General features: G+C 42.4%; 1 protein-coding gene and 1 long non-coding RNA gene across 3 annotated transcripts; both read left to right on the top strand.

The window, feature by feature from the left end:
- The first annotated feature begins 3,129 nt into the window (after positions 1–3,129).
- LOC145658624 (RING-box protein 2) lies at positions 3,130–5,351 on the top strand. 2 transcript variants are annotated; one of them, XM_081716465.1, is made up of 3 exons: positions 3,133–3,333; positions 4,041–4,088; positions 4,484–5,351. In XM_081716465.1, the coding sequence occupies exons 1-3, from the start codon at positions 3,159–3,161 to the stop codon at positions 4,600–4,602; spliced, it is 342 nt and encodes a 113-aa protein (XP_081572591.1). In that variant the 5' UTR covers positions 3,133–3,158; the 3' UTR covers positions 4,603–5,351. The 2 variants fall into 2 exon arrangements, with proteins under 2 accessions (XP_081572592.1, XP_081572591.1); XM_081716466.1 differs by lacking the exon at positions 4,041–4,088 and having other exon boundaries at positions 3,130–3,333.
- A 3,560-nt stretch (positions 5,352–8,911) lies between these two features.
- Positions 8,912–16,272, top strand: LOC145658659 (uncharacterized). Its single transcript, XR_014124353.1, has 3 exons — positions 8,912–9,790; positions 10,613–10,791; positions 11,592–16,272. It is a non-coding gene; the product is annotated as an uncharacterized LOC145658659 (long non-coding RNA).
- The last annotated feature ends 10,100 nt before the right edge of the window (positions 16,273–26,372 follow it).

The raw sequence follows: 26,372 nt of genomic DNA, 5'->3' as shown, positions 1-26,372 counted from the left end.
GACTCGCCTTATCCAGCGCGCGCCTTATCCAGCTGGATCGCCTTATCCAGCGCGCGCAAAAGCGCAAAATTTAACATAGCTGCAAAAGTGGAATGCACGCGTGCTTAATTTAAAGTTTTCTCAGTTCATCGTGTAATTATTTATATATTAATACTGATGACGTTTAATGACGCGATGACAGTTTCTCTTGATGTCGATCGAAATTTGCATACGCATTCTGGGTCCAGGTTTTCCGCACTGATGTCACAGCGGCAGCAGTCGCAGTGAACACTTAACTGTAACTCAATTGTTTTACTAATGAAGGAGGACTTGGAATTACTAATCGTTTAGGCTCTTAAGAATGTTCATGACCACTTGCTTGGTGTAAGTAAGTAAGTAAATGCACAAAATTAGTTACCCTTAAACACCAAAGGGCAGAAGATATTCTGCAAGCACAGACTACATTACACAGTAGAGCTAATGTAGAAATTTGATCTTCTAAAGATTCTGATGGAATTTTTTTCATATAAGCTTCATAAATCACTGATTTCACAGATATGTAGACAACCTTGATCTTCAAGTATGCTCTTCTGTTATGTAGCTGATCAATTCCAGTCATCTTTAAAGGTTCAAGTCATGATGGTTTATAGGAACAAATTGATGGAGGTCATATTTAATGTCCTTAGACGTGGTAAATTCATCCCTTATGGGGCAGTGTCTTATGGTATTCCAGGAGTATTACCATATTTTACAGTATTGCAATATTTACATAATTTGAGTTGCCTTTTTGACACATTTTATTGGTCAGTGCAATTCTATCAGATTCAGACTTTTTTGCAGAACTCTCACCCTAGCTGGATTTTTAAAATTCTTTTACCAAAAAGTCTGTGACGTGATCAGATGGCATCGAACTGGTTGTGATGCAATCACGTCAGTCACCAGGAAGTCCTGTAAGGCCTGTAATGTACGTCAGAATTGTTTAGTTTATTCAAAAAGATTCATAGTCTTTCATCATTTCTAAAAGAGGCATACTTGTTGACCAGTTGGTTATGATAAAAGCTTTATTTACATTTAAGGCATTTAGCAGACGCTCTTATTGAGAGTGACTTACAAAAGTGCTTTTTATTTACCATGCATGAAACAAAAAACAATTGGTTTTGCACTGGTGAACCATTTACCATTTCCATTAATCTCCATTTGAATTCCTACCCCTGAGTGACTGTGATCCACTAGAAAGAAATTATGGATAGAATTTCCTTCGAGAACCCCCCAGTTTCACCATCCAAAGCTTCCTGTAGCCTGGGCATAACTTTGGACAACCAATTGTCATTCTCAGCTCATGTTTCAAATCTAACCAGATCTTGCAGATTTATTTGTAACATACAAAGGATTCGGCCCTTTCTCTCGCAGGAAGCTACCCAGGTGCTTGTGCAGTCTCTTATGATCTCAAAGCTAGCCTACTGCAACTCGCAACTCTAAGAGCTATCAAACCTCTACAATTTGTCCAGAATGCAGCACGACTGGGCTATAATCTTCCGAAGTTCACACATTGCTCCACTGCTGCGCTCCCTTGGTTGGCTTCCAGTAGCTGCACGCATCAGATTTAAAACCTTGACGCTTGCATATAAAGCCAAAGATGGATCAGCCCCTTTATACATGAGGTCAATGGTCAAAGCCTAATCCGCACCTTGAGTACTTTGAACCTCAAGTACGGCCCGGCTTCAAATACCTTGCTTCAGGTCTCATGGAAGACAAGCATTGAGACTATTTTCTGGCCTGGCTCCAAGATGGTGGAATGAACTTCCACTTGCTGTCTGGACATAAGAGTCCCTTGCAGTCTTCAAATGCAGACTGAAGACCAATCTATTTGCAGAATATTTAAAGGACAACTGACCCTGCTCCCATATTGACTGACTAAATTAGTACTTATTTTAGGGTATTGTTTATGTTGTGTAACAAACTCTAGCACTTATTGTTTATTGCACTTATCATTGTTTAAGAGAGACCTTTTGTATTCTAGTTCATTGGTATGTTTGACTCTAACCTACTGTACTGTACTAGGATGTATTCTATGAATAAATGACAAAGCACTTTTGTAAGTCGCTCTGGATAAGAGCGTCTGCTAAATGCCGTAAATGTAAATGTAAATGGATATCCCACCAGAAGGAAGGGTGATTCTGTAGACTATCCAGGTTCCATGTGTCACACAGGATTTCAGGATATGTCTACATGCCATCATAACCACCATCACTATGTAGCCGATAGTTGAGGCTATAGTCAAGTTACATGTTTATGAATTTATGAATGAATGAACCAGCTATTATAGGTGCACTCATCTTGTTTCAAGTAACCACTTTCTGGGTGATGCAAACAGCCTGTTTTATTTAAGGTTCAAATTAACAGTGTCATCCTGACCATCATCTGTTATCTCTAGAAGAGGGATAACCAAAAGCTGAAGAATTTTTCTCTTGCTGTCGTGCCCTCATGGGCCATGGGCCACTCATGATGATATTATCCTAACATTCATATAGGTTACATGTATCAAAGCCATGCAGCCTCTCCACAGCATTAAATCCTACAATGTGACTGTTTCACATTTCAGTAGCCTAACATTCCTGACTAGCATGTAACAGCTCAGTCAAAAGTATGAAGCACATTAAATAGCACATTAAGCAAATGTGCCAAAAACGACCGAAATTGGTTGAGTGAAACAAACGAATTACTTATTGATTAATTAGCCAATACTGGTTAATTTAGTATAACAAATTAAAGTTGCCTAGGCTAAAAGCCTTCCTCCTAAAAAGAGAATATCTGCTCTTCAGATTTAAGTTAAGTTCAGTTTTTATTGGCAAATGTTGTGAGTCACTATTTATGTCAAGATTTATAATTTAATAATGAACTTTTAACAATTCAATAACGTTTAATAATTAAAAATAAAGCTCATCAAACAATAAAGATAATCAAAAATTACATTAATCACCCTTCCTTTATTGTCTGTCAGTTTTTTGTGGGCAGCTGGAAATATGGGAAGTTGCATTTTCCGCTGATCTGTGAACAGTTCAATGCTTCTCTTAAAATGTTTAAGAACCCTATTTGGTGTAGGGTAGCTGATTCAGCGTCAGTTTTAAAAGCAGCGTCCTCTCCTGAAGTCGGCCATTTTGTGGATGCCCTTTTAAGCCATGGCGGAGATGGATGACGGCGACGAGCCGGGTTTGGTGCACACACACAGCGGTTCATCGGGTCCTAAGTCGGGGGGAGATAAAATGTTTTCTCTCAAGAAGTGGAATGCCGTAGCAATGTGGAGCTGGGATGTCGAGTGTGACACATGCGCCATTTGTAGGGTCCAAGTAATGGGTAAGATACTATCTAGCCGGCTAGCTTTCTAGCCAATAAAGGTATTAGCGAGCTAATAAACTCATTCACTCTAGCTAACCTAGTTAGCCAGTTGGCTAGCTAGCATCCAGCTATATATAGTAAGCTTGTGTGTTTACTACTGCCAAAATATATCGCCTTAACAAAGCACTGATATAGCAGTTAGCCGTAGCTAGTGCTATTAATGAGAGATGATGTAAGGAGTCGTGGATAGCGCGGAGATCTTCCAGCCAGCTAGTTATCTCCTGGCTACTAGTTGTATGTGTAATATTCTACCTTTCAGTCTTTTGCAATTCGGATGGCTCGACTTTACCCGTCCAACGCTCCTAAAGGCGACTAAGCTAGCTAGCTAGCTAACTATCAGTTTCTTGCATATCTTTGGTGGCTAGCTAGATACAGATCCTTGAACTCCCTTGAGTGATTCATTCGTTCAGCGTATATAGCTAGTCAGTGATATAATAATAATAATATTTTTATTATTATTATTATTATTATTATTATTACTGCACAGAAAGCATTGATTAAAACCCCCCACCACACGGTGACTATCTAGCTAAATGTCTTTACCTCTATAGCAAGGTTAAGTATGACATTTTAAGGTGCCTGGTAGAACTGCATGATTCTGCCTAGGATTGATAACCACTAAAATTATTACTTGTTTAGTTATACCGAGCCTGTCGATCTTTCAGATGCATGTTTGAGGTGTCAGGCAGAAAATAAGCAGGAGGACTGTGTTGGTGAGTAAAACGCTTGCTCAGTCTGCCGCTGCGGCACATGTAAGGCGCAGATGGCAATAGCACTCCCAGCTGTATGAGCAGCATGGTGACTGCGTCTATGAGGAGAACCGTTCCTACTGACATACAGCTATATGAGTGGAATACTGAAAGCTTTTTTTTTAGTGCATCAACAGCACACACACACACACACACTTTGCATTCCTTTATCTTTCTTTCCCACCCTGTCCATTTTTTTTGTTCTCTCTCTCATCTTACAGCCCATATCTCATTATCCAGGGTCTTATTGTAAAGGAGAATAGGCTTTTGATAAATGTACATTTATGGCATTGAACAGTATACTTATCTGATTTAATAAAGGTATTTAATGTGTGAAGTATTTTCTCTCTCTCTTTTAGTTGTATGGGGGGAGTGTAACCATTCCTTCCACAACTGCTGCATGTCTCTGTGGGTAAAACAGAACAACCGATGCCCCCTGTGCCAACAAGACTGGGTCGTACAGAGGATTGGCAAGTGACGATGCCCACCCAATTGTGTGTGCTCTCTGGCACCACCTGACTTTAAAGCTCAGGACTGTGAACGCTTCCTTAGCTGCTCAACGGAACAGTGATGTGCATGTTTGTGACGGTCAGGTGGAACCTGGAGACATTTTAATGGAACTCTTGACGATGCTAGCTGCCTGTGTGCTCTGTCACCGTGCCCGGTAACAGGACACAAGGCTGAGCAGCACTGTGGAGCAGCAGTCTTACTTCACTGCCTGTGCAAGTGTGGATGGTGATTTTGCTTGTGTGTTTTATTTGTGTTATAATAATAATAATAATAATATGATGATGATTTAAGAAAAATAAAAGTGTGTTAGGTCTGTCCGTGCTGTTGGTTGTGTAATAAAGAGCCAGCTAGATATGCTTTGGAATAGATGTGCGTGTACAATATGCAATGTTGTCTTTAACTCAACAGAATTTGGCTACTTCTTTAAAGTTGCACTGATCATTTGTTACACTGAAAATGTCCAACAAAAAGCATCTTTTTACCTGTTACACAGTATTGTCGCCATGAGGTGAGTGGCGAATATAAAGGCAAACAGGTTGGTAGAAATCGGACAACAAGCAAGATGTATAGCAGGAGACACTTCAGCAGGACTGACTTATGGGTTTTTTTTTTTGTTTTCCACAAATGACAATATGAGACCTGTTCATTATAATCTAACATCTTTTCAGTAATAGCTGCCTCTTTATTTTGGCTGTTTAATAAACAGGGTTAAGTGAATCAGGTTAGCGACATGCTTTTTTTCCGTCCTTAGTGAAGGGTGACTTGCATGTCCTCAGTCTTGGCTACTTGATGTACATTTTTTTAATAAGATCCTCTGTTCATGTTCCAATGTCATGTAATATGCAGAATATTGTTTCATAAGATATTTTCACCCTGAATAACCTATTTCTGAACACCTGGTGCCTGTTTAAGAAAACAGGATTAGTGAAACAGGTTTAGAGTTGTCAGTTTCACAAAGCAAGTTCAGCGTATCTCTTAGTTACTATGGCAACATGTTCCATGTAGCTAACATGCTTGCTTACAGGTTTTGCTTAATTAACCCTGGGTTTTTCCTCGACCTGAAGTCTTCAGACTAGAGGAAGTGTCAGACATGACATGTCCTTTTCTTGAAGAGCCAGCTAATATTGAAGCACTATTACACTTCAGAATTCTGTCGATAGAAAGTGATCAGACCCTGCGTGTAGGTTTTATTTTTCCCTGATCATCTATTTGAGCGTTACTGTTTTTCTGCACAACTGGTCATTTATCTCAGCAATGTTCTCAGTCCTCGTGTCGTTCATATGACACATTGTGGACATTTCTGAACAAAATCTATATGTATCATGTTCTTTCTGCCAATGGGAGTTTTCACATTGATGCTGGACATATTTCCAAGGCAACTGTTGGTTGATCTGTCAAATGTATCTCTTGCACTGAAACATTTACTGTACACTTTTGTGGTGTTCCCAAGACCCATACCATTTTCTACAAATGAGAATTCCACAGAGTTGCAGGTACCAGTCTAAGCAATAATTAATTTTATTATGAAGCTTTGAGATTTGAAACAATAATCGGTTAACGATATATTTTAGGGTTTCTAGGTGTGATTTGATAGCACAAATATGATCCTTTAATAAATGATTAATCATCATAAGTTATTGTGAATAGGAAGATTCACATAATCATTTATTAATGCTTTCCCCAGCATTAATGTTCAGAGCAATAGTAACCTTTAGCAACAAAACAGCTACCAATCTAGGGCATAGATGAACATGGGGATACTGAAGGCCAAGTTTCATTGCCTTGGTAGGCTCAGGGTCATCACAGAAAGGCCATGTGACATTTCTGTGGCATGTGTGATTCTCCACAACGTTGCCACAATTAAAACAATGTCCTACTTAACCAGAGAATGATCCTGATAACGAACATCCTGACCACCCTGTTGATGCACAAGATGGAAGAGAAGTCACACAATAGAGGAATGTATGTTTTATGATGATACTGCACTATCATCAGCTGTTGGATATTATTTTAAAGGTAAATCTCAACAGGCCTCTGTATCTTCCCTCTGTGGCAACTAACAGGGTCTCTTCATCCTGTAAAGAATATGAGCAGTTTTGTTCTAAACCATTATGAAACATCTGTGGAGTATTAAGAGCACTTACTAGTGAATGGAGGTCTGTTATGGCGGGCACTCCACCATCAGTAACTGGTCGAAAATGACGGAAATTAGACAGTTAACTTTACTAGAAAGGTTTACCACGTAATTTGTCTTTTGCTTTTACAACAGTGGACAGGCCACGTCACAGTTTTTCAAACACATTTACAGAATTTTAGCTGATGCTTTTATCCAAAGGGACTTACACTTATGACTAAATAGAAATTGAGCAATCAAGGGTTAAGGGCCTTGCTCTGGGGCCCAACAGTGGCAAGTTGGCAGTGGTGGGGCTTGAACTGGTAACCTTCTAACCTAAGAAAGTAACAGCAGTCATTACAAAGAATTGTATGACTATAAGAAGAGCAGCGTGTCAAATTATGCCTAAAATAGATTGGTTCGCTTCACTGAGCTAACATACATACACATATTTTAAAGAAATAGTCTCCACTTGCCCTCCTCTAGCTTTCTATTTCCTTCAAGCGCCATTCCTTTACCTGAGGCATGGGAGCTTGAGGGTCCTGTGCAATATCTTAGCTGTTCCCAGAACTGCACTCTTCTGGACAGACATCTTGGATGTTGTACCTGAGATCTGCTGGAGCCCTTCTCCCAGTTGGGGAGGGGGGTCACAGCTCCTAGTGCTCTGATTACTAGTGGAACAACTGTTGCCTTCACCTTCCACATCTTTTCTAGCTATTTTCTCAGCCTTTGGTATTTCTCAAGCTTTTTGTGTTCCTTGTTCCTGCTATTGCGATCACTTGGGATTGCTACATCTATCACTATGGCACTCTCCTGCTGTTTATCCACCACTACTATGTCCGGTTGGTTAGCCATTACCATTTTGTTTGTTTGTATCTTAGCATGGTTATTCTCCACCACCTTCGGGAGTGTATCCCACTTTGACCATGGAACTTCTGGCCCGTACTCGACACAGATATTTCTGTACGCTAAACCAGCCACTTGGTTATGGCATTCCATGTATGCGCTGCCTGCTATCATTTTGTATCCCGTTATGTGCTGGATTGTCTCAGTGGCATATTTGCACAGCCTGCATCTGGGGTCCTGCCTGGTGTGGTAGATCCCAGCCACAAAAAAAAAAAAAAAAAAAAAAAAAACCAGCAGCAAAATGGAATTGGGTTTCTTGCCTTGGTTCTAAGATTCCTGACTATATTGTTCATATAGTTCTGACCATAAGTAATGGGACAGTGATATTTTTTTTTCCCCTTTGAACATTGAATATGGAATTAAACAATGATTATGATGTTGAAATCTCAGAATCTCAGATGTAAATTGATAACAATTATATTCTCGTTAAGATGCTTATGGATTGCACTGTATGTGTAAAGTTATTCAAGCTCACAGCACGTCAGGGTTAAATCTGTTAGATTTTTGTTAGAACTTTGACTCATTTTACCCAGGCCTTCTTTAACATTTGTCAAGCTTAAATGCCATGAGGTGTAGTAACCACCATCTACCAGACAGTGTCAGTAAATACCCAACAAGAGGGATTTATAACGTCAAGTCCAGGTTAAGTTACACATTTAGCCACTCATTTCGAATGCTCCTGGCTAATCACTCGCCGTGGGTAAGTCTAATTACTGCAAATCCCTCATGGTTATGGCCATTGAATGAAGAAGAGTCTATTAGTACGTTAAATATTCAAACACATTTAAGCACAGGAGCTTCTCTACAGACAGCCTCTTCAAAGGGCAGTGTGTTATTGGTATAACATAAATGAGTTAAATGAACTAGTTATTGTTTCTAGAGAAATATTTAACAAGTTATCTGTTGAAAGAGCACGTTTCACAAAAGTGCTTTGAGTCTTGTAGACGTCTGGGATGGGACGACCGGGAAATTTGGTAAATGCTTAATAAGACATGTCTTTAACAGTTTGAAAATAAATATCTATATATTTCACGCCTATATTAATCGATGGGTTGACCGTCGTAGATTCCTTGCTGCCACAAGCTGACCGCCATGGCCTCTGCATTATTCACCGTTAAATCCCTGGAATTTCTTGCTTCTGCTCGGCCGAGGATTTAAAGTACAAGTATCTGCTAGGAAGGAACATTTGAATGAGTTACCCGTAGCTAACCAGCAGAGGGCACTGTTGAGTTCAAAATTCTACTCGTGCATGGCTGGATGGAGGAGCGAGTGACCAAGTGTTCGCTCGTGTCAACAGGTTTTTGTTAGTGCTGAAAATAACTCATTTTACTGGAATGCCTTTCTCGCTTAGCCCCATTGTGAAAGCATAAGTCTGAAGTGGAAAGAGGGGCGAGGACCCGTGGTTTTGGACGCGGAGCAGACATTTGTCCTCCGGCGTGTTCTTGGATGACACCTCGGCCGTGCCATAAACAGGCCCTCCGGAGGCTCGTGGAAAGCGCGGGGCGCGGCGCGGTCTCGCTGAACTTTCCGGAATCTACGAGCGAGCTCCCTTCTGCGCGACCGTTCGTTCTGTTATTCTATCCCAGCGCGAGAGGACACGGACCGAAATAGCCCGCGGTTTCATTAGAAAAATAAGGCTTGTCTATTCGCGTTGGGTGGATGAGGGTGATGTTCTTAAGCATGTAATATTTATTTTTTCTTCAGGCGCCCCTAAACTGAGACTCTTTGATGGAGTCTGTTGAATACTTTTAAATTGATTTAAATTATTAGTGTTTGGGCTGTAATATGATGTTGTATATCACAGTGTTGTATATGACCGCTGAGACGACATTCTTTATTTAAGCCTAGACCAGAACAAAACAATTTCCCTCCTAAATATCATGTCCAGATTTCCATTGATGAGGGATACATTTATACTCATCCTGTCTGTTTATTAGCCAGGCTAATTAAGAGTCAGATCTTTTGGAGAAAGGTTTTCTGCTTTACTTTAAATGCACAACTGGTGACTCATGCTACTGCTCTCAGGTGTTTTGCTGTGATGTCAGCACCGCAAATGATCATGTCATTTCAGGTCTAATGAAGTGAGGAACAAGTCTTGCATTTGCAGGGCTGATCCCTGTGTGGATGTCATTGAACAGTGAGTAACCCAGACCACAGGCTTCTGCTCGCCACGATTTCAGAGTCAGGTTTCATCTCAGTCACACAGCCAGTGTTCTCATTTAATCTCATTTAACAAGCTGACATGTGGCTGCTAACACAGGCCTAACATGAAACCCTCCATCACCAGCTGCCAGCCTCACCATTTGACACACCGCTAGCATGTTTTTCAGGGTTCGGGTGAACACATGAACACACTTGCTTAGGTAAGGCTGATATTTCTCGCTGTTGTAAAATTATATATGTATGTTTATGTGCAGGCTTCCTAGAACACACCCACATGCACACACATAAGCTTAGGCTCTCAACACAGCTCTAGGGTGATTAGGACAAACATTTAGCAGTATTTCCTCTGGGAGCAGGGGGAACACGCACACATTTTTAGCCAACTTAAATGGTAAGGTAGTCTTTGGAGACCTTTGAGAGGGAAGGACAGAGATGTTCACACATGCTCACAACCAACCAGACACAGAGATGGGAAATTATAGTGCAGGCAAATTGCATTGCTGTGTGTGTGTGTGTGTGTGTGTGTGTGTGTGTGTGTGTGTGTGTGTGTGTGTGTGTGTGTGTGTGTGTGTGTGAGAGAGAGAGAGAGAGAGAGAGAGAATGCATTTAGATTTAGCTCTTTTTGGAACTAACCATCATGAGTAAAATATTGCCAGTAGATTTGGTGTTGCTGAGGCTAAGGGGTTAATGTTAGGGGTTGGTTTGGGTATAGACAAAGCATTATTTAGCTACAGTAACACACAAGTCAATGGGAATACCCCAGAGAGATGGTAACGTAAGATGGTGTGTGTGTCAGAGTGAATGATGGTAGGTAGGTTTCACACCAGAGCTATAGAGGTGCATCTCGGAGCAGCAGCCCTGATGGAAATCTAAGACTGAGAGCACGAAGGAGACTAGACCAGCAGGGAGACATCTGTGGCTACCGTGACGACAGCTAAACTCCCACCAAGACATCTCAGAACATGTTTTTTCCAGGTGTGTGTGTCTGTTTGTTAGAGAGAGAGAGATGACATCGACGACATGGACGGTTTAGGCCTTCACCCAAAGTACTCAAATGAGGAAAAAAAACTCCTTCAGCACACACACACATACACGTGTATAAGGAGTGTAACATCCACTGATATAGCACCTACACTGACATGTGCACTAAAACTCTGAGCTCTGATCATATATATAATATAAATAACTGATCACATATGCACACACTGCTGCCTCTGAGTGACAGCAGTTGGTGTGTAAGATCAAAGCCATGGTGAAAGTAATTTAGGAGTTGTGTTTTCGACACAAACTGGCTCCACTTCAAAGAGCCATGCTGCAGTAAAATGCTATGTGGGCAACTTTGGGATGTTATCAGCATCCCTTACAACCATACCCTTTTTTTTGGTGTGTGTATGTGTTCAACATTTGTATCATCTAGGTTTGAACTTGAAATAATAACTTTCAAAGAACACCTAGCATCCTTGATAGCACCCTGCTTTACCCATGTGTTTGTGTGTGTGTGTGTGTTTGAATATGCATATGTACATGTCTGCATGCATCGCGGTTGACCCAAAAGGCACGTATTCGTGAAGTGTTTGTGAGAGTGTGTTATGCTTGTCTGTGTTTGACAGGTGTGTTGTGTCTCAGTGTGCTTTGTGTGTTGATTGTAATGGTGTAAAAGTAAGTGGTGTGTCAGATATAGTCCTCACCATCAGTCAGGAATTGAGTCAACCTGGATTAACACCACTGAACCAGCTGACTGTAGTTCTCCAACCTGCTCTCACGTCTTGCCTTAGATCAGAGGCTGCATCAAAGGCACTGCTGGAGACACAAATAACGAGGTTAAGGACGAGTAATAATCACCCCAGAACTAGACGCTGGGGATCGACACCTTCTATGGCACAATGGAGAGGAGGGGACATGAGAGGAGTCTTGAGTGTAAGATCATAGAAGTTAAAAGACCTCTGGCAAAGGTCTCAGGTTCACATGAATGTGCACGGACAGCATGAATGGAGTGATAAATTGTGCTAAGGAATGGGGATGGTATTTCTGGTCACATGCTAAGCGGTCTTCTTTGTAACTGGTCTGTGCAAGGTTTCTGTGTGTTCAGAGCAACGAGAAACTGAAGACCTATGTTAGTAGCGCTGTTTACAGATCTTGTTGCCATGGTCCTCACTCAACCACGCTCATCAGTTTAGGCAGCCACTACAGCCAATTTTATTTTATTTTTTTTACATTGTTTTGTAGGGTCCATTGCTTGAATTCTTGACATTTCTGCAAATAAGTAAATTCCAAGTCCAAAAGAAACATGGAACTCCAACCTCTCTGTAGGATTCTCTCTCTCTCCCTCTGTCTCTCTTTCTCATTCTCTCTCCGTTTCTGCCTGTTTCTTATAACAAATTAATAAAACTATATACATAAATTTAGAGAAACAAAACTGCTGTTTCATGGGTAAAGTGTACAATGTAATAAAATGACTATTCGGTAATATCCAGTGCTGTGTAGAAATTATTACAAAAAGACTCACTTTAACAGACCTTTACTACTAGAAACTTACTGTAATGATTGGACCTTTACAGTATATACCAACAGATACCAATTGTTTCGAGGAGATGCCAGACTAACAACTACACATATCAAGATGTGAAAATAAATTCAGCTGAAACTTTTAAATCAGACATTGCTATAATCCTTTACACCTCTCCAAGAGCCAGAACTTGCATCTCAGATCTTGCATTCAAAAACCTCAACTTGCTTACTAGATTCACTACCCACACACTTAGGAAATCCTACTGGAAGTAACTGAACTTTTACTAAATTTAATAAAGTCCTCCTTGAACATTGGCTACGTTCCTAAATAATTTAAATTAGCCACTTAACAAAAAATATAACCTCAACCCATGTCAGCTGTCAAACTACAGGCCGATCTCAAACCTTCCATTTATTTCCAAGATTGTAGCTCAGCAGCTAATCTCATAAAGTCTTTCAGTCAGGGTTTAGGTCTCATAGGACAGGGACAGTGCTGGTTAAAGTAGTTAATGACCTGTTGTTGGCTTCTGACCAGGGTTATGTCTCTGTTTATTTTGCTTGATCTGAGTGCAGCATTTGACATTATAGATCATAACATTTTACTAGGTAGACTTGAAAATGTTGTTGGAATTAGGGGAATAGCCCTTACCTGATTTAAATCTTATCTAGCCGGTCGCTACCAGTTTATTAACATAAATGGAGACTACTCAGCATGCAACAAGGTTAGCTGTGGTGTCCCACAAGGATCTGTTCTAGGGCCTTTGCATTTTTTATTTATATATGCTACCTTTAGGTGACATTATATGTAAACACTGTGCTAGTTTCCACTGCTACACTGATGATACTCAGCTATATGTCTTAGCCAAACCAGAGGACATATATCATCTTAGTATTATTGGGGAATGTATAAAGGATGTCAGAAACTGGATGTTGAGGAACTTTATCTAACTTAATCCTGACAAAACAGGTGCTTCTATTAGGCCCAGAGACAGCTAGGTCCTCACTCTCTAATTACTGAACGAACCTCAATGGTCTCCCAATCACATCTTCTCTAACAGTTAAAGATCCTGGAGTTATTATGGATCCTAGTCTTTTGTTCAAAGCTCATGTAAATAATATTTTATGACTGCTTTTCTCCACCTCAGGAACATTGCAAAGATTAGGAACATGCTCACATGATGCAGAAAAGCTAGGCTGCACATTTATCGCTTCAGGATTGGACTACTGTAATGCCTTACTATCTGGCTGTACCATTAAGTGCCTAAACAAGCTCCAGCTAGTTCAAAATGCATCAGCCAGAGTTCTTACTAGAACTAGAAAATGTATTATAAAATACTTCTAATGACCTACAAAGCACTGAGTGGTCTTGCCCCACAGTACCTTAGGGAACTCCTAGTGTATTATGACCCATCATGTCTGCTTAGATCAAAAGGTGCAGGCTCTTTACTAGTACCAAGAATAAGAAAATCTACCACAGGGGGCATAGCCTTTTCCTTTATTTACCTGATGTTGTGGGGTTTTGTTGTTGTTGTTGTTGTTTTAATCCAAAGCAATTTACAGTTATGACTGAGTACAGTTTGAGCAATTGAGGTTTAAGGGACCTACCAGTGGCAACCTTCTGATTATGCTTCAACCTTAACCTATGCTTACCTATGCTACCACTGCCCCCTACAAGTCTCCCCCTATAAACTTCCCACACTATGGAATAACCTTTTTGTATCTGTTCAAGACTGAGAAACAATATTTCTGATATCTCAATATTTAAGGCTAGGCTGAAAACTTATCTATACAGTCAGGTATTTTAACTACTTCCCATCTTAGGTAAAGGTGTAGATTTGGGGGTCCTTGGGCATTGAGCGTTATTTTAAACTGGGATGTTATGATGCTGTCACTACACCTCTCTTTTGTCACTTACGTTTGTGGCTGAGAGCGGCAGAGTGCTGATGTTCCAAGGTGCCCTCGTGCATGTGGTTCCTTCTGGCTCTTTCCTTTTAGCTATGCTGCCAAAGCTAGATCTGCCAGAGTCCATCTTTGCGCAGAGGTACACTTACCCCTGATGTCATGGTGTTGCTGAGCCTCAACCCGTTTCAGCTACCATGGCTACTCCCACCACCCTTTGATGTCCCCTGCTGTAGCCCACCACACCTCCACCCCAGCCAAACTACTTCTCCATTGCCCTCGATGGACATTCTCGTGTGGGATGGGTTTCGCACATGCACACACCATCGGGACCAATCTAGGACTTCTAGAAAACCAGACTAGTCATTTATGCTTATTTTTTCATTTTATTATTATTTATTTATTTTTCTCTTAAAATAGTTATTGTTGTGGGCCCCCACTTCGAGTCTTGTTTCCTCTCAAGGTTTCTTCAAGCTCTAGGGAGTTTTTCCTTGCCACCGTCACCTTTGGCTTGCTCACTGGGGGCTTGGACTCAGATATTTGTAAAGCTGCTTTGTGACAACATCTGTTGTAAAAAGTGCTGTATAAATACATTTGAATCGATTTGATTTAAATCAAGTCCTCCCATAACAGTACGATTAAAATGATTTAAATCATTAATTCAACCAATATTTCTATATGTCAGTGGGATGTGGGGGCATGAATGAATAAAAGGTTGTAAAACTTGGAATAAAAAGTTATGGAATTATGATAATCACTAAGAGAAAATACATCTACAAAAGACACCACATTAGCAAAGAAGTCCAACATGTGTATGCAGGCTTTTCCAATCTTGCCAGCCAGGCAGTGCTTGGCAGACAGGAACTTATTCATGACACTGAAAAAGAAGCAGCAACTTTGCGCACCACCTCGCCGAATCAGACCCCGACTCCCATTACCACAACATTCCTTAGTAACAAAATAAAAAACGCTTCATCAGCAACCAGACTAAATTACTCCCTCAAGCCAGGTCCAGATTAAACCCTTTTGTGGCCCTAGCCTATGAAAGATTTGGGGCACTTTGTAATGAAGATTTTATATATGCAATATAAAAACCATGACAGCATCATGAATAGGTCAGTGTGATGCGATAAAAGTAATATGCCTGCACTAATTCTAACACAACAGGAAAGCAAAAAAACAAACCAAAAGAACAGCCAAGTGATCTGACCAGGGCTAGAACTTAGCAAATGACTGCAGTTCATCTAGCCATGCATGCATCCACTGTGTTTAAAGAAAAAATATGAAAGTAACCCAGCTCGATTTACTACACTGAATGGAATAGAAAACAGTGGTTAAATTACACCTACTGCTGGGGAAATGAAATAACAAATTAAATTCAAATTATATGAAACACGAGCGTCAGTTAAAATTAGCGGGGTTTCTCATCAAAATTAAAGACAACAAGCAAAGAGTTTGAACAAAGTGCAGAATCAGTAGTGATATTTCAAATAGGACAACAGAAGAACTTGGCGGACAAGCGAGGACAGAATCTCTAGCCACTGTCAGTCAGGAGAAGTAGAAGCTGAAACTCCTTTTGTCATTTCCTGTGTAAAATATAAAGATGTCAGAAATACTCCTAAAACTGTCCCAAAATGAGTGCCAAGGTCCTATCTCCCAGAAAATGAAAAAATGAGGATCTTTCTGTGAGAAACCTCTGAGATCATAGACTTAATAGGACAGTTTGTCTATAACTGCTATAAGAAATGACTGTAACTCATCTTTCCTCATCTTGTCAAAGTACTGCTAGTCCAAACTTTAAATAGGTTCCTTAACATTCATATTCACCTTCACAGTTGGTTTTATATTTTTAGATAGTTTCATGTTCAAATTCTTAATTTTGTTAAACGTTTGTTTTTATTTTTTATAATTTTGTCTCCTTTTTGCTTTTAATTACGTAAAATTATTGTCCCTTAGATGAATAATAACATTACACTTTATATTGTCTGATTATGTGCTGGATTATTCACTTAATTTCTACAGTTTTGGCAACAACTTTGCCAATATACCTCACTCCTGTCAGTGATTATTATCATCTAATATAATGAAAACACAATGTGAATCTTTTCTTTTTGGACTCGCTTCATTTCAGCAGCACACGGATGATGAAGTGAACATTGGTTATTTCATTGTTTTGTTTGCTTTTACAAGGCAAATGATCTGTAAGATATACTTCCAAGGACACAGCACAAGAAACAAGAATACTTGGAGGACTTAATGCAGAGCATATACAAAAAACTCTAACACAGGTTTATTATTACAGTAATTGCACAGCATCAAGAAAAACCCTGACATGACATGCAGATTTCCTTACATGTGCAAATGTACTTGAACACACTGTAATCCCCTGCTTATGTGGTCTTGAGGCTTGGCTCCAGAACTTGTGTGTGTGTGTGTGTGTGTGTGTGTGTGTGTGTGTGTGTGTGTGTGTGTGTGTGTGTGTGTGTAAAAGAAAGTGAAAAAGATGAAAAGGAGTATTAGAAGACACAGGCAGGCATCCAGAAGTTTGTAAATACAAAATAAAAAATAATGAGTCAAATACTAACACACCAAGGCTATATGGAGGTGGAGAAATACTAACACACCAAGGCTATATGGAGGTGGAGAAATACTAACACACCAAGGCTATATGGAGGTGGAGAAATACTAACACACCAAGGCTATATGGAGGTGGAGAAATACTAACACACCAAGGCTATATGGAGGTGGAGAAATACTAACACACCAAGGCTATATGGAGGTGGAGAAATACTAACACACCAAGGCTATATGGAAGTGGAGAAATACTAACACACCAAGGCTATATAGAGGTGGAGAAATACTAACACACCAAGGCTATATGGAAGTGGAGAAATACTAACACACCAAGGCTATATAGAGGTGGAGAAATACTAACACACCAAGGCTATATGGAAGTGGAGAAATACTAACACACCAAGGCTATATGGAGGTGGAGAAATACTAACACACCAAGGCTATATGGAGGTGGAGAAATACTAACACACAAAGGCTATATAGAGGTGGAGAAATACTAACACACCAAGGCTATATGGAAGTGGAGAAATACTAACACACCAAGGCTATATGGAGGTGGAGAAATACTAACACACCAAGGCTATATGGAGGTGGAGAAATACTAACACACAAAGGCTATATGGAGGTGGAGAAATACTAACACACCAAGGCTATATGGAGGTGGAGAAATACTAACACACCAAGGCTATATGGAAGTGGAGAAATACTAACACACCAAGGCTATATGGAGGTGGAGAAATACTAACACACAAAGGCTATATAGAGGTGGAGAAATACTAACACACCAAGGCTATATGGAAGTGGAGAAATACTAACACACCAAGGCTATATGGAAGTGGAGAAATACTAACACACCAAGGCTATATGGAGGTGGAGAAAATGACCCATGGCCAAATCAGCAGTGTCGGTCAGTTCACCACACACATCTCACGTTCACCCCAAACAGATGGAAATACAGTGAGTCAGGTGTGGAAACAAGAGCAGCGAGGTATAATCCAATCACAGAGCACTTAAAGCATTCTTCCTCTGCGCCGTCACTCTACTGGCAGTTAGCAACGGCAGAAGGAGCTGGAGGTGCTATAGGGCTGTCACATGCATCTGCTCTTTCTGCTCACCGTTACATGTTCTCATCTCTGTCTTTATGGGATACTGAGTATGATTTACTGAGTCACTAGGCACATTCAGAATTAGAGGCATGGTGTCTCCCATTTGTGTGAGTGTGGGTGCGTGCGTGCGTGTGTGTGTGTGTGTGTGTGGATTAGTGTATGTGGCTCTGGGAGTGTGTGTGTGTGGGGGTGGTTGGCGGGGAACACCCAGCATTTCACACCCAGCATTCATACACATGTTGCAGTAAAACGGAATTGTAAAATGTGCAAAATAAATAAATCAATAAAATTTCAAAAAGCATTAATGTTAGATGTGTAGGATGTAGAAATAACCAATGCTGTGTGTCAAAGGCCAGCTTGCTATAAACCTTTGTGCAAAAATGATTTACAATTTTTGTTATTCTGGTGCCAAATGATATCACATTTACACACCTGCTGAAAATGCCGCTACCAGAACAGCTAGGTGCAGAGTTCACAGTAACTCAATATGTTTGTTATAGTTTTGCATTCTCTGCTACATGGGTGATCTTAATTCTTGTGGCGTCACTTTGGCTACAAGATGACCTCTGAACTGCCATCAAGAAACTTCAGTTTGCTCTGCCTATGACAATATTCCCATTCATGCAAATAAGCGCAATAAAAGACATATGGAACATGATGGAATTCATAGCTTTTCATGCAGCGTTTACATGTAGTTGTCAGACGTCATTTCAGGGTCTGAACGAAGCAACTGTTGCAATTAGTGCTAGTTAACACTAAGTCAGGACTAATACTTTCTGTTGAAAACACATGGGTCTTGAAGGCTGGGAGTATGAATGGGGTATTAGGCATATTAAACTTTCAAATATGCTTGCACACACACTGTACCCAGATGTTGGCCCAGGTCTGTCTGACAGTAGTGTATTTATCTGTGCACGCCTGGTTGACATTCTATGCTCTGTTGAACAGAAGTCCACTGTGCCCACTTTTCCACTGTACAACTTTTCCAGGCCAACACACACACATGCACGCACACACCTCTCTCTCTCTCTCTCTCTCTCTCTCTCTCTCTCTCTCTCTCACATACACACACATACACATACAGACCAAATTGCTCTAGTGTATTCTGCTAAGCTCTTTATCAAATCATCAAATCAGCTGTTCAATGCTGTTCTTTATTCTGCACTGCTGCAAAGAACTGCTTGCATATTTATCACTCGGGGCCTTAAGTGCTGAGCCAAAATAATGGGCTAAATTCTAGGCAGCATCAACCCAGCTGCACTCATGCTGAAGAAGACTACTGAGGAAGAATGTCAGCGTGAACTCCCTCTCAAAATCAGGTCTCCAGGCCCAGCAACACACCTACACTGCTTCACCTGCCTCTTTGAAAGGCACTTTGAAAGGGGAACACTTCCATTTCTTCCTCTATAGTACACTCTCTCTCCCTCTCTCTCCCCCTCTTTCTCTCGGCCTCCGTGGCATTTGCCGTGGCGGTGTACTGGAGCCGTGAGGACTAGGCAGGTTTCGTGTGCCCGCCACCCCACTAAAATTCAGGTCAAACATAATGAGGTCTGAAGGTTCCAAACTGCTCTCACCTGTTGCCTCTGGCAGCCCGTGGCCAGACAATTAGCGCCTGCTGCCCACAATGCTTGCCTTGTCTCTCTCCTCACTGTTCTCTCCTGTTCCCCTTCGTTCCTTCACGTTCGCCTTTTCATCCTGTTTCCCTCAATACCTCCCTTGTTTCCTGCTTTCCAATGCTGTTATTTTCTCACTCGTCTTTCGTTTTTCATTCTCTCTTTATTTCTCTCTGTTTCTCCTGTTCTCCCTCCGCTTCTGTTCGCTTCGTGGCTGCGTGCGTGCGTGCGCGCGCGTGCATTGGGTATGTTTCTGCCTTGTTGCTCTTGTGCTCTTAAACACATGTTGTGCTGCTCCAGATGTGCTTCTGTGGAAGTGCATGTGCTAAACCACAATGCCTTTTATTAACACACTACCCCACTTCTTTTTTTTTTTACTGAGAGAAGTCTTTCTTAAGTATACATGCTGGCACAGATGTCCAGCATGTAGGCGCAGTAGCACTGAACAACCCGCTGCCCACTGTTGAGAGGAGTATGAGGGACAGCAAGAAGTCCAGAACCAGAACATCTGGGGTTTGAGAGGGACAGTGTGGATGGAGAAGATGTGAGAGTATGAGAAGGAGAATGTGGATAGAGAAGATGTGATGGTTTGAGAGGGATAGTGTGGAAGGGAGAGGGATGGTCTGGATGGAGAAGCTCAGTGAGGTACACAGGAGACCATGAAGACCATGTTTCTCAGTATTCTGTTTCAGAATCAGAACTTTCACTGCCAGCACATGAAGAGCTGCCATTCTCTCTGTAAGTGCCCTCGAACCTCGCTTTCAGCCCCAAGCCCCATGAAGCCTGGATGAGAAGGACCTCCCAGTGGAGAACTGTGATCCGAACCACAGCTGCGAGTGCTATCACAGCTCCACTGAACAGGCCAAAGAGCTTCATGTATCTGCAGCTGCATTTATTTCTTTTATCTTTCGTGGCTGAGGCAAAGTTTCTGGGTTGGCGTGGAGGAGGGTATGCTCCTCGTGGCTCGGACTGAGTTGTGAAGCTTGCGGGAAGGGCCGAACCAATGGCGTGCTTCTGTGATCCTCCATTCATATGGCTCCATTGAGCACTCCTGCCTCCCAGCTCATACGCATCCTCTGTCCAGTTCTGGCCTGCATGCTGGAGCACACTCCAGCTTCCCCCAAGGAACCACGTTTCCCAGCAAGACCTGCGGTGGTCTGTGTTCTGATTGGCCAACGGGGTCCTGGATTTTAGGCAGGAGGGGTCCCAGGGCTGAGGAAGCAGATGAGAGAAAGGCTGTAAATCACACACTCCAGGCAAGGAGCCCAAAAAGTCAGGGACATGAGAGGTCCCTAACAGCACAGTAAAACTCAGCCCTGAGAATCAAACCTATAACTCAGCACTCATTTAGGCCGAGTCTTCTACATTCACACATACATGCACATGCATGTACGCACATACACATACACATACACACACAAATCTACACAAACCCACATACATACACACAAAAGCATGCACACACACACCCCACCACCACCACACACACACACACACACACACACACACACACACACACACACACACACACACACACACACACACACACACACACACACACACACACACACACACACACAGACAGCTGCAGCTTCAGAAGCAATCTTCGTTACACCCTGTTGCTACTACTTGGACAGAGCCCAAGTAATGAGATTTATATGGGTGAATTTGTATCTGTAAGCCAAAGTTATAAAAAACGTAGACAGGAACTTATTTCATGGTCATATGAATTACTGGTCATTAAACAAAAGCTTATAACAAAGGGTTTTTTTTTGTTTTGGAACAGATAAGTATGAATTTAAATAATTTATAGAATATATATCTTTTTTGGAATTGCACAGGAAAGGCAAGATCTACGGAGGCTGATAGAAACATGCATCGCTGTAGAGTATGGCTTGATCTGACTAGGTTGTTCCAAAATAGTCATCCTTGTGGTGCTTTGGTAATTTGGTAATTGGATGTTGGGCTCTACAAAGTGTAATTCTGTGGTTGCCTGTTTGTCACTGGCTCTACCACATCACTTCCACAAGTCAAAGTCTTATGTCACAGCGGGAATCCTCTTCTCCAGACGAGGTTAATCTGGGATTTGGAAATAGATTTTATGGGCTATTTTCAAAAGATCACACTTTTTCTTTTTTCTCTTTTTTTGTGAAACTGAAAGGAAACAATTACAGAGTTGCCCACACTTTTTTTGACCAATAAAGGTCAGTTGATCTCTCGCGAAACTCCAGGATTACTGCCACCGGTAATGGTTTTTTTATTGATGTATTGTAGTACATTGAAAGCTTTTGACAAACCATATTCTGTCCTGATAACTCTCTGTTTCTTAGTAAAAGCAATGGGATAGAATATAGTGACATTGGAAAGCTCTGCTCTATGCCTGATCGAGACCTGCACTGGGAAAAAGATTCCGAAGTCGGATTGGCATTCGGAGGCCGAGCCCTGCATGCAGACAGCTCTCCGGATACACAAGGCATGCCATCTGATGGCTGCATCCTCTCTTCAGAAGTGCAGCGATACAGGCACTTTGAGATGACTATCGTACACTCAGTGGAACACACTTCTCTATCCCACAGGTTTTCCCTTTAAATCTACTACATTCAGGCAAAGCAGCCCTCTCTCTCTCTTTCTCTCTCTCTCTCTCTCTCTCTCTCTCTATCAACAGAACTTTGAAGCTAACTCACCACCTTGTTCCCCACTTCCTGTTGTTACATTTCACTCAGGTGGTCTACACTACTACACACAGCCCTGATAGGGGGTGAGGGAGAGAGCGTTACCTAAAGCCCTTCTTTAGAAATCCTCTATCTCATCCATCTACTTCCTGAAGAGAGGGTAAGGCCTCTCACAGGAAGTCTCCTGGGTTCTCTGCTATTCTTGGCTCCTCCCCCTTGTGGCTGGGTGAGTTTGTTTATGAATGAAACACACATGAAGGCGGGGCAGACATGGCAGTGCCCCGCACGCTTGAACTCTTTCCTGCACACGCAGCACAGAAACGGCCTGTTCTGTTTCAGAACTGCCACATAATTGCTAACAGATTTCACGACGACATATAGTCGGCTATCAGAGGGGGGTCACCGTTGGGGTTTGGGCTGAATAAAAGGTACTTTTGTGTTTAGGTTTTGTGTGATGGATTTGTTTTAGGAAGGCGATTCTGAAAGGGGATGTGGGTACTCTCTGCCCATCTCATTGAGTGGTGTTTTCCCTCTTTTGATGAGACGCTGGTCCAGTGGTAGGAATTTCCAGCCTGTGTGGAATCTTGGCACGGTTGGCTTATAGACACTTACTGGTAGTATGTATGTGAGGCGTTGCATCCGATGAGGTTTGCCAAGATTTGAGTTGAATTTTGTGCTGGCTAATATGTGTGTATGTGTGTGTGTGTGTGTGTGTGTGTGTGTGTGTGTGTGTACTGCTTTGATCCCCGTGTGTTTATGTACAACTTCTGGGAGGTTAGGCCAACCAGACCAAAAGACATAAATAAAAAAAAATGCAGAAAGCTTGTAGAATTGCCACTGTCCATGCTGGATTTCATATTCTTGGCTTCCTAAAAAGCTTTCTCAGCTTTCGGCACTGCTATTTCCACCACCAATATAAAGGTCTCTCTGATCAAATTTATCCTCATATCATGTCATGTTTTCTTTCATCCATGGAGTCGGGGGTACTGGCAGTCCCTGCTAAAGCAAACAGGCCTCCTGCACAAATTTTTTTTTTTCTAAAAGCAACCCCCAAATTAACATGTTGATAAGTGTTGCTCAAATTCTGATTGGCTAGGAAAAAGAAGAGTAAAAAAGCCTGCTGTCTCTGACGGTGGTGGCTGTTCTTCTGAGTTGAGGGGTTCTTTTTCCAGTGGTTTGGCCGGGGATTGAGGGGGTATAGAGGGGTTCAGCTCTGGGACTGGGTGAGAACTAGCAGCAGCCTTTGGGACAGAAACAGCTTCTGGATCCTGTGTCTCTCAACCCCTCCACACTCCCTTGCACCCACGTTGCTTGCCCCTCGGGTCCTGGGTCTTTTGGCCTGTGCTGAATGCCTGCTCTGTGTCCACCTGCCTCACATAATGCAGCAGTTCATTCCGTGGCGTGGCGGAGGTGTGCATGCTTGGTCACCAGCACACAAGTAGGCGATTAGTGATCGGCGGTGATCATGATGCGCAGATCAGGGATCTCACAAGGCTGGGAAGCATCGCGTCTCATCTCCAGCCGTGGGGCTAACGAGTTTCTGTCCGGCACGGGCCGGTAATTACCTGCCATGTAGAACAGTTCCAAGGGCCTGAGAGTGAGCTCCAGTGCAAACTGTTCAGTATCATTACAAAAGAGTAAATAGCATAATGGATAAGAACCTAATTTAAATAAGTAGAGAAGTACTTCAAAATATTCATTTCACAACTTTCTCCATTTGACAAAACCCTGTGCATATGGGGGTTTCCAGCAAAGTTAATAATTGACTTTCACCAGTCCTGGTTTCTTTCCCCTGAAGGCTGACTATTGTGAGAGATTCTTTAATAATGTAAGGAAGTGGTTTGGAAGCATTCTGCTGAGAACATTCCGCTCTAGTATCTCTCCTCTCCCCTGGACCTGCTGATCTTGTTTCCTTTTGCCCTGTTCTTTAGCCCCCATGTCTCTTATCTAATCCAATGATATCACAGTACAGACAAGCCTAAATTACCCTGCCCTGTTGTCTCTAATGCCTGTCAATCATGGCAGACTCCTTCAACTGGCAAAGGAGTGTGTGTGTGTGTGTGTGTGTGTGTATGTGTGTGTGTGTGTGTGTGTGTGTGTGTGTGTGTGTGCATCCGTGTGTGAGTTGACCTCTCAGTTCTTCTCTGTTTTCCTCAGCTATTATCTCTGACTCTCCCCTGTGTGACACTGCTGGACGGCATCCTGTCTGTGATGGCTCGGTTCAGGTTTTAAGGAAGGCTGTGGCACGGCTCACCTTGTTCCCCATGTGTCTGAGCTGGCTCAGTTCTAGGCAGGGTGTGGGGGAGGGGCAGACTGTGGCACGGCTCACCTTGTTCCCCATGTGTCTGAGCTGGCTCAGTTCTAGGCAGGGTGTGGGGGAGGGGCAGACTGTGGCACGGCTCACCTTGTTCCCCATGTGTCTGAGCTGGCTCAGTTCTAGGCAGGGTGTGGGGGAGGGGCAGACTGTGGCACGGCTCACCTTGTTCCCCATGTGTCTGAGCTGGCTCAGTTCTAGGCAGGGTGCGGGGGAGGGGCAGACTGTGGCACGGCTCACTCGGTTCCTCTCATGTCCGAGCAGGTTCGGTTGGAGGACCGGTGTGCGGGAGCTTCACGAGCTTCTCTTCGTCTGTCCTCATGTTGCTTTCCTTTCAGCCCTTCCTCTTTATCTTTCAGCTAAAACAGACCAGCAAACCAATCTGGCGCCACACTCTCCAAGATCACTGCCGTGATTAGATAACACGAGTGTCTGCGTTGTCTCTGCTTGTCCGGACAGCGTGATTCCGCTGGCCTAAGAGCTCTCTTGTTTTAGGCCGTGCTAAAAAGGAAGGCTTAAAACCAGAACACGAGACACCAGATAACTCCCTATCACTGTCAAACAGCGAATCGCCCCGCGGCCCGCAGGAAAGAACCGCAGCTTCAGTTTACCAACACTTCTTTGGCTTGCTGCTTGTTTCGTGTTTCTGGATTGTTCCGGGTTTCGGTTGGACGCTATGTCAGCCTGGCACCACGCAGAGTTACGTAAACAGCCCCTTTCTGGCAGCCGTAGCAGTCCTGAGAGCTGCTCTGATTTCCAGCCGTTCAGCGAGCAGACATGCTGGGACGCACTGAGGAAAGCCCGCGTGTGCCATACAGTATAGTAGGGCCACTGTTCTCACCACTGGCTGCCTGGTCCGCTGCGTGTGAGCCCGGACGTCTCTCTGTCTTGCATTCCCTCTCTCTCTCCCTCTCTAAGAAACACATTTAGGAGAACAAGGAGCAACAGTGTCTGGCTGGCTGCCGCCACCGTATGCCAAAAATTATCATGCGCGTTTTTCTTTGTATCCATTTTTAAACATGCAGGAGATGAATTGGGCCTTTATATGAGCAAAGGTTGCACTGTTTATTCTGCTAACTCCAGATTTGACAGAGAGAGAATGACTGGAAGCCTGGAAGGTACAGAAGCGAGGAAAAGAGGAAAGAGGAAAGGAGGGGAGAGCTCAAGGTCTTTTAGAGTGACAGTAATTTAGAAACCTTTTGCTTTTTATGAGTTTCCTGCTGATAAGAAAACATGGCATGACAGAGAGCGAGAGGTTGGGTACTAGGCCTTGAATCAAAGTGAATCAATGATTTCTCTCTTAGGCAGGCAGGCAGGAACTATTAGTATATTATATAGTGTGTGTGTGTGTGTGTGTGTGTGTGTGTGTGTGTGTGTGTGTGTGTGTGTGTGTGTGTGTGTGTGTGTGGACATAGCTTCTTTGCAGAAGTATGTAGATTATTTTCTATTTTGAAGCATTGCTATTTACATACATTTTTGCTTTTCAAAACATATCCATATAAAATCCATGAAATCACACTGACCTAGATTTTCATTCAGTGCTAGCTAAAATGTGTTCATTACATAAGTGGTAGCGGGAATACATTAATTACTTATTAATTGTGGCAAAAGGAAATTGCTGTGTGTCCACAGACAATTGATCTAGCCAGGTAAAGTTGCCTGGACAGTTTCTAAACTACAGGCTGTAAGAGATTCTCTGTGGAAAATGACCTGTCAGATTCCTACTCAGAGCCTTGCGCTGTTGTGCTGCATTGGAAGTACTGGGCCCACAGGCCTCTGTTCGAGCCTCACTAGCTTGTCCAAAGGCCATTAAGAAGTATTTTGTCTTACGGATTTGAAGCAGAACACCTCTGAAAGAAGGTCTCCAGGT

The sequence above is a fragment of the Electrophorus electricus genome, chromosome 6, assembly GCF_041902795.1.
Source record: "Electrophorus electricus isolate QZ-2024a chromosome 6, ASM4190279v1, whole genome shotgun sequence".
NCBI classification, from domain to species: domain Eukaryota; kingdom Metazoa; phylum Chordata; class Actinopteri; order Gymnotiformes; family Gymnotidae; genus Electrophorus; species Electrophorus electricus.
The sequence above is the reverse complement of the archived record's forward strand: the minus strand, read 5'-3'. Positions and strand labels throughout refer to the sequence as shown.